At 42.2% G+C, this 12,971-nt stretch overlaps 1 protein-coding gene across 11 annotated transcripts in view; it reads right to left on the bottom strand.

Annotated features, from left to right (window-relative positions):
- DGKD (diacylglycerol kinase delta) overlaps positions 1-12,971 on the bottom strand; it is a 61,805-nt gene that overhangs the window by 30,654 nt on the left and 18,180 nt on the right. The window contains exon 1 of one of the 11 annotated variants that reach the window (XM_069791920.1): positions 9,700-9,936. The exons of 4 other annotated variants lie outside the window; for them this stretch is intronic. Coding sequence is in view for 1 of the 7 variants with exons in the window: in XM_069791918.1 (XP_069648019.1) it covers positions 6,559-6,570 (12 nt within the window). In the remaining 6 variants the exon portion in view is untranslated. Of the gene's footprint in view, positions 1-4,212; positions 4,255-6,558; positions 6,581-7,524; positions 7,544-7,593; positions 7,726-9,256; positions 9,372-9,605; positions 9,937-12,971 lie in introns of those variants that run through there. 6 more of the 11 variants (XM_069791921.1, XM_069791922.1, XM_069791919.1 and 3 more) reach the window with 6 other exon arrangements.

Genomic DNA, 12,971 nt, shown 5'->3' with positions numbered 1-12,971 from the left:
GTATCCTACCGCCAATGCCCTCTCCTTTTGTCAGATGGAGGCAGCAGAGAGAAGTAAAAGCTCCTAGCTGTTCGGAGGAGCATGTCTGCTGTCCACAGGGCTGCTCGTTCAGCTGGGGTCCAGACTTGACTACAAATCAACAATGGTATTCTTCCTAAGACAAAAGTCTTTCTTCCCCACACTGTAGTTATCTTATCTTACTAACACTGTCTTTTGTGCACACCTCTGTACTGATTTCCATCAAACTGTCTTCTTAAATTAGACCAACACTGAAGTGTTTGCAAGGCCTGGATTTAAGAAAAGCTGCATTAAGGTTGAACACCATTAACAAAAATCAAAAGGCTCCCCTTTATGTCAACTCTAAAAACTTCCAGCAGCCTGGACTCTCCTGTGCCCCTCTACATTTTGTACATGAAAAAGAACTGTCTACATCATCTGCTTTTCCAGCAAATTGTGCCTTAGCATTTGAAATAACGGATTAAAACAAACTCGGATTGTGTCAGGTTGATGAGGCCCGTGTGGCTCTTGCAAGCATGCAACCAAACTTTTGTTAATGAACACTAAAAAACCCATGCACATCACCCCAATACATGACCCCTGTTAACTACTGTTTTCCAATCTGTTTCTCACTTCTCTCATTATCACTCATAAAACAGATTAAAAATAAAACCTCTCAAGCTGAACATCAAACTTTTAGTTGAAGTGCCTCAGAGCATTCACTAAGAAATGTGTATGTAATGCCACCAAAAAGATACACCTGTAAATTTCTGCTTTAAGCTCTTCAATTTTCAAAATATATTTCTTTTCATCAGATAGATTGCAGCATTCATCTGCAATAACACTAACTTTACGCAGAGGCATTACCAATACCTAGAAAAGGGTGCTACAGGCAGATTAAGTAGGCAATGAATGGAGCTAAATACCTTTCTAAAGCAAGGACTGGCCATTCATATTAGAAACACAGTTTTGGCATGGAACATTCTCTCTTGGACATAATGACCAGATCTGTATCAATTGTAAGCAAATAGAAATAAATATTTACAATTCTCTAAAAATAAAACTTTGAAGAACTCCTTCCCTCTTCCCTGATTTTTCCTTTAAATAATTCCAGCTCTGAAAAAATTTATTCCCAAAGAACGTAATCATATGAATCTTCTTTTTCCTTGAAAAAGTGAGTGGTTAACTCTATTTCCATCAAACACTCTGCTATGTAAGAATCACTACCCTAGAGAAACTTTATACAGAGCATGAAACACTACTGCAAAAATCAGCGTGAAGTTAGAGAAGAATGAGAGTATCTCTGAAGTCCTGCTAAGAAGCAGCAGCTTTTTCCCTGGAAGTAAAACCAAGTTCAAATAATTTGTTCAGACAGCACAGGGCCCCATTTTTTTCTGGTGGCAAAGCCAAGAACATCTATAACTGCGTATGTACAACGGTACCCTATGTGAAGTCCAAACATCCTAGGATGAAGCATCCAAGAACCTTTCATCACTTTAAAACCAGCCAGTTTTTATAAGGAACCACCAGTTCATTCAACTAGCCACTGGCACACGCTTGGGCAGGCGGGAAAAATAATTTAAAACAGTAGGTAAAATTAAATTATTATCATAACGATCCCATTTCAGAACACTCCTATTCAGTGATATCCCTTTTCCTATTTTTCTCTCTATTTTGAAGAAAAAAAAAAGGCAAATGCAAAGTATATAGTATCATTTTAAAATCACCCTGGAAGACATGAAATCTAAAATATTGGCATAAAACACAGAAATGCTGACACTCCTTTAATAAGAATTAATTTCTGAGGCTACTGACTTCCTGGATCACTGGAGAGACTGTCCAATATAGAAAACTACTAATTCCTTCTTAAGTCACCTACTGCATCATCTTAAAAATCCCCACATTCAGTGTTGGACAACCTTCTGTTCAAAGAACAAAGTTAAAGTTTAAAAGACAAGAGAACAAATAAGGAGACCAAGAAGATTTTCATACTTGAATCATCCAAGGAGCCAGAGAACTAAAATAAAGGGTCTGTTGTGTAACTACAGAACTGCAAATAAAATGTAACTTTGTGCAAGATAAATCTATGAAGAGCATTCCCCATTAGTCAGTTCTAAAGCAACATTTGCATTGGGATTTAGTGCTACCACCAGAGATGGGAAATAAAAGAACACAATCTCAAACCTCACTCCTATTCTAAGGAGGAAAAATTGGGACAATTCAGGCTTCACAGTGAAGGACAGAGAAGATTTTAATGTAACTAGCGTAACAATTCTTTGGGGAAATTAAGAAACCATACAAACCTGTTTTTTTGATTAACATGCAGTGGTGTTACAGTTAAACATTTTAATGATGATAATTAAGAATCCAGAAACATGTTAATAGGGACACTTCCTTCGCAGAGTGGTCCAACAGCTCTTGCCTTTCATACAGCCTCACACACACAACAGCCAACACTGGGTACCTTGTCAGTGTAAGACACTCCTGCTTTCCCTGCACTGCAGGCAGCCGCTGCGCAGGCTGATGCGCAACAGGCATGCCACTACACTGGTCCTGAATAAGGGCAGAACTGAGATGAACAGAAACATGCTCTTACTCACATGGAGAGAAAAACACTCATCCCATCATTTTCACCTCCTTCTACTTAAGCCAGTAATTTCAACTCCAGACATCCATCTGTTGAAGGATACTAACAGAGAGAGAAAGGCTATTACATACACTGCGCTCTCTAGACGAGACTGATGATCAGTCTAACATCTCACACACACACAAAAAAAAAAAAAAAAAAAAAATCATTCTTGTCATCTTCAGAAGAAGCCACAGCAATCTTCCCCTTGAAAAGCTGTCCTTTCCCAGCCAGGGAGTCTGGGATGTTTGCTCTCAGCTACAGCCTTGATGAGCCGATGCTCTGGAACACGAGGCTTGGTTATCCCTCTTGGCAAACGAGGCTACAAACGAGCATGGTCCAGCTATTTTTTATGTTCCGGCTACAGCTTTTGACTAACATCCTGGAACAGTATATTCCACAGGATGACGACGCACTAGGTGAAATAGCATTTCCTTTTATTTGTTCTAAATTTACAAAGCAGTAATGTCATCCAGTGACCTCTTGTTCTCATATAAACGGAGGGCACAAAAACAATGATCTGATTGCTTTTGAGTTAGGATGGGGGCTGCCTTGCTAGGAGTTAAAAAAAAACATAATAAAAAGTTTTAAGATTTATTTGTAATCTCATACATTTTTGGCCTGTTTGGGAATTGGCAGAAATCTGTTCGTGCCCTGAAACAGGTCAGAATTTTATCTAGATATGAACAATTACATAAATTAAAAATGCTTGTTCTTCCTAAAAAGGGAATATTAAAAACTAACATACTTTTTTGATCCTAAATGCTATTGAACTTTTGGGTGTGGTTCTTCAGATTTCACTTCCTAGTAGGAACTGGATGCCCAAATACCCATGTGCCCAGAGCTCACTACATGGTGACTTTATTGAGCCCAAACACTGACCAGCAAAACAGTTCAACAACAGTCCGGGGGGGGGGGGGCGGGCAGGGAAGCTGCCAATCCCTCTAACCAATCCTGAAGAGCCATAAGGATGGATGGGAATGGCAGAAGGGCTTAAAGACATTTCAAATCAGGACACAGCTTAATTTACCAACTCCTCACTGCATATAAAACACCAGAAATTTCTTTTGCAGGAATTATGGTGATGATCAACTACCCACCAGGTCAAGCCTTTGCAGATAGTTATGTGCCCTCTATGCAGACGAGCCGTCTCAAGTCTATTAAAGAAAGTCAGTTTTCAAGCTTGCTCACTCTAAATCTAAAAAAAATCTAAATCTGAAAAAAGCCATGCCTTCACTGGCTGTCTTGTGCAAATATTGATGCTCCCCTGACACTTCTCCAAAAGTTAGCTTCATCTGCTGTCTCCTCCTCATACAGCACATGCCCCCTTACCAGCTGTTAACCCCCACCCCTCATGTTGACCCAGACTCCCCTGTCCAAAGCCAACACCAGTTCACTGACATTTCAAACCAGGCCAGCTGGCAAACAACAGAGCCAACCAAAGAAAACTTCTCATTTCACATTCTAATAATGGACTGGACATCCCTGGATGTCCTTCCCCAATGAACAGCTGTGAATAATTGTATTAGAAAGGCAGTCCAAAAAAGACCCTTATACTAGACCAAATTTTAAATAGAAATCTGCCATACTTCACCCTTTGGTGTTTTGCTGTACTGAGCGACCTTCCTCCACCCAACAGCTGGAGCATAAACTTCATTCTCTGGTCTTGCTGCCATCAAAGATGACTTTATCATCTCTGCTCACTTCCTCTTTCAGTATTTTCTGGCTGCCCAGAAACTTCTCAGCAAAAAAGTGACAGTCTGGCCAAACATGCATTGGGACTGTTTCTTATCAGAGTAGATCTGGTGAGCTCAGTGACCACAAAAGATGGCAAAACAAGTTAAGATCACACTGGCCCAATCACAGAGCTGGCTGAAGAAATGCTGCAGGGGGAGACGGGGGGGGCAGGACATACAACTTTGCTAAATATAGTTCTTCTGATATGATACATTTCTCAGAATGACCAAAAGTGGGTGTATGAGAACACCTGCTCATTCTGACTGCTTCCTTTTACTCACATCCTGTTCAAATACAGTCTTATGTTCAAAGGTGCTAGCCATAAATCCCTCAAAGAGATCCTGGATTATTCCAAACGTTTGATGAGTTGGGTACAGGGACAACAGAAATTTCTGGAGCTCAAAAGACCTAGGAACTGCAACTAGAAAAAAATAAAATAGCTGCAAGAACGGTCCTGGTGCAGGCAAAAACTTCAGCTTGATCACATGTGGCAAAGGCGGGGAAAACGTCCACCATCTCTGTAGCTAACTGCTATGTCTGCTTTTGTATACTGGAGTAAGCTCTTGCATCCCATGAACCCCAAAACTCAGGAAGGAAAATTGGGTGAGATTATAACAAGGACCCAGGCATTTTATCCACTTCAGTTCCTATTCCAGCAACAGCGGTGGTTAAATGAACCCTGGCATACGTTAAAACACGTTGCCTGTGTTCATCAACAAGATTCACAAACCAGCAAAGTCACTATATGTTTCAAACACCATCGCTGAACTCACAGAAGGCAAAATGGACTAAGTGTGGATTAAGCAATGCTACTGCCTCAGTAAATACACAAGGTTAAAAAGTAGACTGTGAAAAAGGGAGAAGAAAGGAAATGAAAATACGAGTTTCAGACTCAAACAAGTCCTTTACACTTAAAATCTTAAAAGCCTGTCTCATTGATGTTAGCTTCTGAAACAATCTGGAGCTGAGCAACAGGCCACCAAAGCCTTAGACAGCAAGTCAGCATGATTTTAGTAGGTCTCTATAGTTTGGAAGAGAGAAATAATACGAGTATCAATGCCTAGACTCATGGGGGACCGAGGCTTGCCCTATGCCACAGACAACATCCCTCTTCCAATTTGCAATTCAGCTTTGACCCAGTTTTGCTGACAAATTCAGCCCCATTAACTCACTGCAGAGGTCAGTTAGAGCTCTCTAGAATTGCACTGATTCTCTTTCCTGAAAACCTGGATGCTACCCTGAAGGGGAAAGAAAAAAGAAGCTTTTATATGACACTGGAGGAATGCACCAGTTTTATATTTATTTTTATAGTGCAAGATCTTTATTTCCTGCTAAAATGACCATCTTCCACCTATGGAAACTCTAATTTCCACCAAATAAAACAAGTCGTTAATGTTCTTATAGTTGTGCCAAATTCTGCCCCCTTTTTTTTTTTTTTTTTAAATAGCAATAACAGGATTTTCCTCAAAGCCCTAAGTGCGCAAACCTCTGTTTGCACTATACTGGGTATTTTATCCCCAACTTCCATGTGGCTGTTTTACCTTAATTATCAATCTCTAAAATCCAAGACAGCTCATTTCCATAGGAAAATGGGTAAAGCACATGGTGTGGCCTCTCTAGGACCATTTTTACATTATTAGGTTAATTCATCTTGCAATACGTACCTCATCTGCCAGGAGAGGTTGCACAGGTTGCGATTACAAGCACATCTTCTCTGAGCACTGTCACTGGCACTTACCGCTGCTGCACTGTGCCCACAGATCAAGTTCAACTCATGCTGACCCTCCATCTGTGCTTTCTCCCAGTCCCTATCTTCCCCGATTCCGCAGCTGGAAAGCAGACCAGACAGAGCGTTGCCTGGGAAAATTATCATCTCTCATACCAGGGTCACATTCCTACACGCTTCTGGAAACTCTGTTCCTAAACAAGGCACATTCCTGTTCTTGGCAATTGGTAAGAGGAGCACAGACAAGGAGAGGATTTTAGGACTTTTGCAACCACTTAACAGATGTCAAAACCTAGAGTGTGCAAGAAGGTCTTTGCCACTGTTAGCAGTTAAGAAATGCAGACAATCCTGGTAATTAGTGCAATATTAATCACTAGAGATCTACATGGACAGAGCGGCACCAAATGGGAACCGACAGGGCTCCCATGCCAAATGCCAGAGCATCTTAAGCACAGCTCCATTATCCACCCACCTTCCACTTCATGCAGCAGATGCACACATACATCCCTTCTTCATCTGTTTTCCAAACGATGCAGTCCTGCTGGGAAAAGAGTTGGCAAACAGAACTACCCTGTTCAGAAAGGGCAGCACATTTGGGAAGGTAAAGGATACTCCAGAGAAACCTTCCTACTCACTCAAACAGAAGCAAAACCATGAGCAACAGAGGGGCACATCAACATTCCCCAGTGGTACAGCTGCTGTCTCAGGGGGCTCATACACATCAAGGCTAGCAGCTAAAAAAATCACAGGACTGAGCAACAGAAAATCTTGTCCACAGTAGGAAAATGACCTGTTACTGACAGCTTATTGCTAGTAACAGCTCCTCACAGCCCCCTAATCTCAGCTGTGTTGGAAAGAGGCTGGTAGCTAGCACAAAATAATAGCTTTCAACAGCTTGATGAACCCAGTAGCTTTCCATACTGGGTCACTAGGCAAAGACAAGTCCTGTTTCACACACCACGACAGTGAAACCATCACAAGCACCACAAGTAGGGAGACCTCATTTCTGCAAATAATATTAGCAAGCCTCTCCCTGCCTGTCAAAATGACCAGATTAAAAATGTGCATAAAAAGAAGTCTCTTCCTTCTAGAGAGACCCCTACGTAAAACTAAACCCATCATGTTCTCAGATGACCTCCTGTTTACCACAGGTTGTTCTGCCTTTGTGTCCTCACCTGGAAGGGGGAGAAGACACTGGAATCTGCAGTCTTGCTCAGGAAGGTACATAAAACACCAACACAGCACAAAGGTTACAAAGAGCAAAGAGATTATCAAACAAAAGCTCCTACTGTTCAGGCACAAGGGCAGTAACAGACGCTATTTTCAAAGCAGTAAACTTCCCTCTAGGGAAACAAAAGCTCTTCACAAACAGTCGCCTTTACTTCCCAGCTCTCTATCTATCCTGTCTCACAGTAAAATTCACAAAGCTCAGTCTGACCTCTTTCTCTTACAGTAGCTTCATCTTTCTCAAAAACCTAGCATATACTGGGATCATTCTGTAACATACAGTAGCAATCGCCAGATCTCTCCACCCACAGCAACTTCTTCCAGACTCTCTAACTCTTCTTCCATGTTTATCCTCTCTTTGATGGTTTTTCTCTAGATTTTTCCTTCTTTTGTGTGAGTAGACCAATGACCAGCTCCTGCAGGAGGCTGGATTAAGAGTCCTAAAAATCCTTGACATGAAAGGATTTTAAATGACTATTTTCAATGACTAATAGTGACTCAGAATGGTCTGTTTACCAAAGGGCCTTTTCTCAAGCAGAAAAAACTGCACTGAAGTCTGGATTACAAACTACTAAAATAGCAAAGTGTTTTGAAACTGACAGGAAATGGGGACTGAACTGAACTTAATGAAGGGAGGGGGGAAAAACAGCAGAGCAATTCTGGACATGGCAATTCATGGCTCTACTCATATTTTCACTTGCTTATAAAGGAAATTCTGACACCTGCCAATATAAACAGAGTAAGAGCACTAGCAGAGAGTGTACAATTCCTGAACATGTATACACGTGTGTGGAAGAGACAACAACCCCCAGCAAAGCCAGACTTTCCAATGTGCACTCTAATTTTGTCCAATTTAGAGAAGAGAATTTAAAAAGGAGGAGGGAAGAACCATCCCTTTCACAAATCCCTCTTTTCTAATCTTTCCCTTCTCCAAACCTTAACAAGGCAATCCATGACTGTGTACAAAGGAGCAAGGTGAGCAACCAGGACACTCAGCGACTCTCCTGACTAACTATATCCCCAGGTTAGTAAGTCTTTTTGCCCACTCCTGAGAGCTGATGTCTTCCCCCGGGTCCCTCACCCCCATGCTGAGGAAGCAGGGGAGGAAGATCCCCTCGCTCACTGGGAAGCCCAGTGACTCCCTGCATCATACGTTCAAAAGCCCATCTTTACCGAAGGGCTGAGGCCACACGGGGCAGTTTGGGGAATCTGTGCAAGTGTCAAACCACGCAGATTTCCCTCATCTTTATCAGCCCAAGCTTGAAGATCAAGCCTAACCTTCTGCAAACAGCTTGTAAGAGAAGTTCTTATATTCCTTCTCCTCATAAAAATAAGTCACATGCTCTTTCTCAAAGCTTGCGTTTCAAACCAGCACAAATAACCTCTGATCTGGGTTCCTCTTGCTTCAACAGTGCCTTACAGGCACACAGCTCCTGTGCTAGACACGAGCAGCAGACTTTCTGCCTGACATGTGGCTTCAGCAGCTCTAGCCACTCTTTCAAAACCAAACTCTTCAGAGAAGACTTCACTGCCTTCTCAGCCAAAAAGGATATATTTTCACTTAAAAGCACTAGTACAAATAATTCAACTTGACATGAAGTTACCGGAGAGGCAAAAGCACTTTCACTTCATTGTGAAATGAATTTGCAGACATCAACAACATACTCTCCCCATCAGGAAGCACCCTCAGCACTTTTTTACCTTTTGTTAAAGTTCAAGCACTTTGCCCTGTGTTTTTAGGAAAGGTTAATTACCCCAAAATGAAGATTCATGCTATTTCTCCACAACGCCAACAAGCCCTGGGACAACACAGCAAAAATATACAGTCTGAATGAGATCAGACAAGTCACATAAAATTTCACAAGACAGAAACTGGCATCTTTGCTGCTGAATAAAGTCAGTACTAAGTAACAAGGCTGTAATAACAAAAAATTGTAGCACACCTCAGGCTTCGGTACAGCTGAAGAATGACATCCATGCTGCTTAGAGATGACAGCATGCTCTCATTCAGTAGCACCAGCAATTCCAGGTTCCTCAACCTACCATAACCATTGTCGCCTCCAGTCATGCAAGTGCTCTGAGAGAGAGGTACTACTCTAATCTCAATAATTCCTCTCTCCTGTGACATTGGTCAGGGTGAATCATCAGTTAATAAACAGTATTTCTTAACTAATGGGTGCAGCATTACAGCACTGCAGGCACATTTCCCTTTACCCCAATTCTGGAGAACTTATCTACATAAATGCACACAGGAGAGAACACCTGAACAGTAGGAGCTTGTAGCAAACTTACTCTGAAGAACTTGAGCTCCTGATGATCTGTTATGCTGGCACAGGTGCCATGTTTCTCAATGCTTAGTCCCGAAAACTCGGACTCCTGCTCTTACCTTTCACGTGCAATCTTCTTCTAAACTAGTGTCCAGAGCAGCCTACTCTCTTAGAAAAAAAACTAAACAGGTTGCTTGACATGCGATTAATAGGATTAGTCTCCTCTGTGGCCAGTCTTTCTGAACTATGTTCCACTTGCCACAAGCTTATTAGCTGTCTGCTTAAGGAGGAGCTGGGATAAGTTTCCTTCTGACAGCAGTGAAGCAGAGGCGCAGGCGCTGGCTGTAATAATATGCTGTTTCCTGTCTGTGGCTGAGCTGAGAGGTACTTCCCAACAGATGAGGGTTTACAGGAGCTCAGGAGTTCAAGCTCCACCTCTTCCAGCAGAATAGCCTTTAACTAGGGAGGAGGGGTCAAGAGCATGGCTCCTGGCACTCAACAACGTGCTCTGACCAAGCTTCACTTGCACTAAAGCGTCAGAAAGAAGAAATCAGACTGCACACATCTCTCTCTACAGAGACAAGCTTTCTCCTATGGGATGTCAAAGCTCTGAATAAGAATGAAAGTGAATGTTGTAATTCACGTTACTTGAATGAGGGTGAAAGGCCACACCACCATTTGCTAGCAATAACTGGAAAACATTTACAAAAGCACCATGTGAGAATCATATTGAAACAAAATATGTACGTGGAAAGATCTTATGTCCTTCCCAGGCCCTCTCCTGTTGATGACAGGTGTTTTTTATTAGTATTAAAGAACACACATTTTACATTTTTTCCCCCTTTAGCTTTATACAAGTCCGGCACAAGGCAGGAAAGGGTCAATGAACCGGTAAGGACTCACTCCATCATCTCTGCCACTTACACTGAAGGCAGTAGGCTTAATTCAGTTGGCACCTTCTAGAAAAGAGCAGATCTTCACCAACACAGCAACCTGAGGAGTAAGAATTTGTTCACCACAAAAAACATTTACCAAAACGGGCCTAAGGAGATGACCCAAAGTCCTTTCAAAGACTCTTGAGGGGATAGCTGTGGTGGCAAAGCGTTGGCCCAAGCAACAGACAATAGAGCAATTGGTGCCCCCCCCCCCAACCTTACGGGCTTCGCAGGGGAGAATGGGCAAGCTGGATGTTTCAGGTCTATGACACAGGTAAATTTTGAGAGAAGTATCTCCAAAACCCAGGCTTCCTGGCATGATCTAAAGAAAAAGCTATTCTAGGTTCGGAGTACGGAACTCATCCTCATCATGTATTTTGTTTTAATGCTCCTAAAGCAACTGCAGGCTAATGTACTAGGCGGGCACATCAACAAATCAAGTTACTGCGAAATTGCACTGTCCAAGAAAAAACTGTTTGTGGAAACAGCTGAAGTCTCACTGGGAATACCCAATGTGCCCAGTGTGATCCCAAATCACCTGCTTTTAAGATATCACAAGAGGTTTTGAGGGTATGGCTGGGAAAGCTCTGCTCAGAAGTCAGGGTCAAGCTTTGACCTCACCCATCCAATGCTGCTGATCTCTATTTCATAAGGAGTACAAATGTAGGCACACACTGATGGCAAGCATCCAGGCTAAAAGTTGATGACTCTCTCTAAAATAAATGGGTCTGAAGTACCAGGACAACATGGTTATCATTAAGTTTGTACCACAGCAGATCCTCTCTAAGACCTTGTGAAAGACAGCAGCCCTAGGAAAATCCACTGGTGAGAGATCTATACACTAGGTATACACGGAAAGAACCAGTCACTCACAGCCCAGACATCGCAAAAGAATTTACCTTGTAGACAGATGACTTACAAGGACAGAGATGTGACAGAACCAGCAAATATTACATCTACCATCCTCCTGAGAGGAGAGAGGCCTGGTGTGGGGCTGCTATATGATTTGTTCCCAGAGGCTTCCTGCTAAATAACTCTGCAGCCACACTGCCTGACCTAAAGGAACAATAGCTAAACATAAAGCTTTTCCTTACATCTCTCAGGGGATGGAGCTGTACAACATCTTAAGCTCAAAGATGTCCCTAGTCACATGCTCCCAGCCCATTCTATAGTCACATATACATTAACTCTGGGTAGCAGTCCCGAAAACTGTCCCTGTTGCAAACAGGATATACTTACTGAAGAAATCTATGCAACACCAACTAAGTAAGCAACAGTGGAACCTGTATTACACGTTCTTCAGAGGAAGAGGTCTGCATCTTAACACTCACTTTCTTGCTCTCCTGCCTGCTGACAGCAAACAAATTAGCTGTCAGACTTATGTCCTATGTAAAAGGTTTACTGGCAGCTGTATTTTTTAACCTTATTCCTCTATTTATGCAACATAACCTTTGTTGGCTCCATGCTCTGGTTTTCTCTCATGGTGCTGCCTCCCCATGCTCCTCACTGCCCTTTCACCAGTTTCTCCTTTGACTGGTCACCCCTTATTACCTCTTTGCTTTGGATCCACACTGCTCCTCTAAGGGGTTTATCTACTGTTTTTGTTTCCCGCCTCCTTTGTTAGTACCTCAGGAGTGTCATTCACACAACCTGACTTGCAGAATCTATACATTAAGCAGTAGAGATGCCTCGACAGAGGATGAGTTGCCTCAGAAAGAAACCACTCTTTCATAAATCCAGAACTACCAGTCTCCATTGAAGAAAACACAGAAACAAAAAGAAAACCAGAACATCTAAAACTCCAGAATAACTGTCTCTGCTATACAACACCAAAAGTTGGATGTTTTCCATTTAGGATAAAAACTCAATCCCACTGATATTTAATTTAGGATAAAAACTCAGTCCCACTGATCTGAAACAGGAAAAAATATGCATCAAAGAACTCTGAATTTTAGAAAGGAACCAAGCTGGGGAGATACAGGGAGGAAGCAGAGTGGTCTCAAACAAAACCAAGAGAAAATTGCAAGACTGCAAGGAATCCAAAGCACTGATGGCAGTGATGTGGCAGACCAAACAGCAGCAAGACTAGGCAACCTTCTGATTTTCTAAGTATTTTTATAGCTCATGGTAAACCACAGTCAACCCCCTCTGTAAGCCATGTCAGAAAGAGTAGATAGAAATTAAGAGCAGAAATGTTTTTCTTGAAGTTTACCTGAGCCCCATGATACAGTGATCAGCTGGAGATAGCACAAGCTGTATTTGCTATGCGAGTGTCAAAGTAATCCTATACTTTTTACCCTCTAGGGAAGGCAGGGACTGGCAGAGCCTGATACCATAGTCATGGAAGTAACTCTTCACTGTTGGACTCAGATGGGGCCATCTGAGAGAGCAAACACACTATTTCCTCCAGTCCTTGCCAATAGTGTCCCTGAGGGAGATTAGGTCTCTTCCAACTA

The sequence above is a fragment of the Haliaeetus albicilla genome, chromosome 9 (genome assembly GCF_947461875.1).
Source record: "Haliaeetus albicilla chromosome 9, bHalAlb1.1, whole genome shotgun sequence".
Taxonomy (NCBI): Eukaryota; Metazoa; Chordata; class Aves; order Accipitriformes; family Accipitridae; genus Haliaeetus; species Haliaeetus albicilla.
The sequence above is the reverse complement of the archived record's forward strand: the minus strand, read 5'-3'. Positions and strand labels throughout refer to the sequence as shown.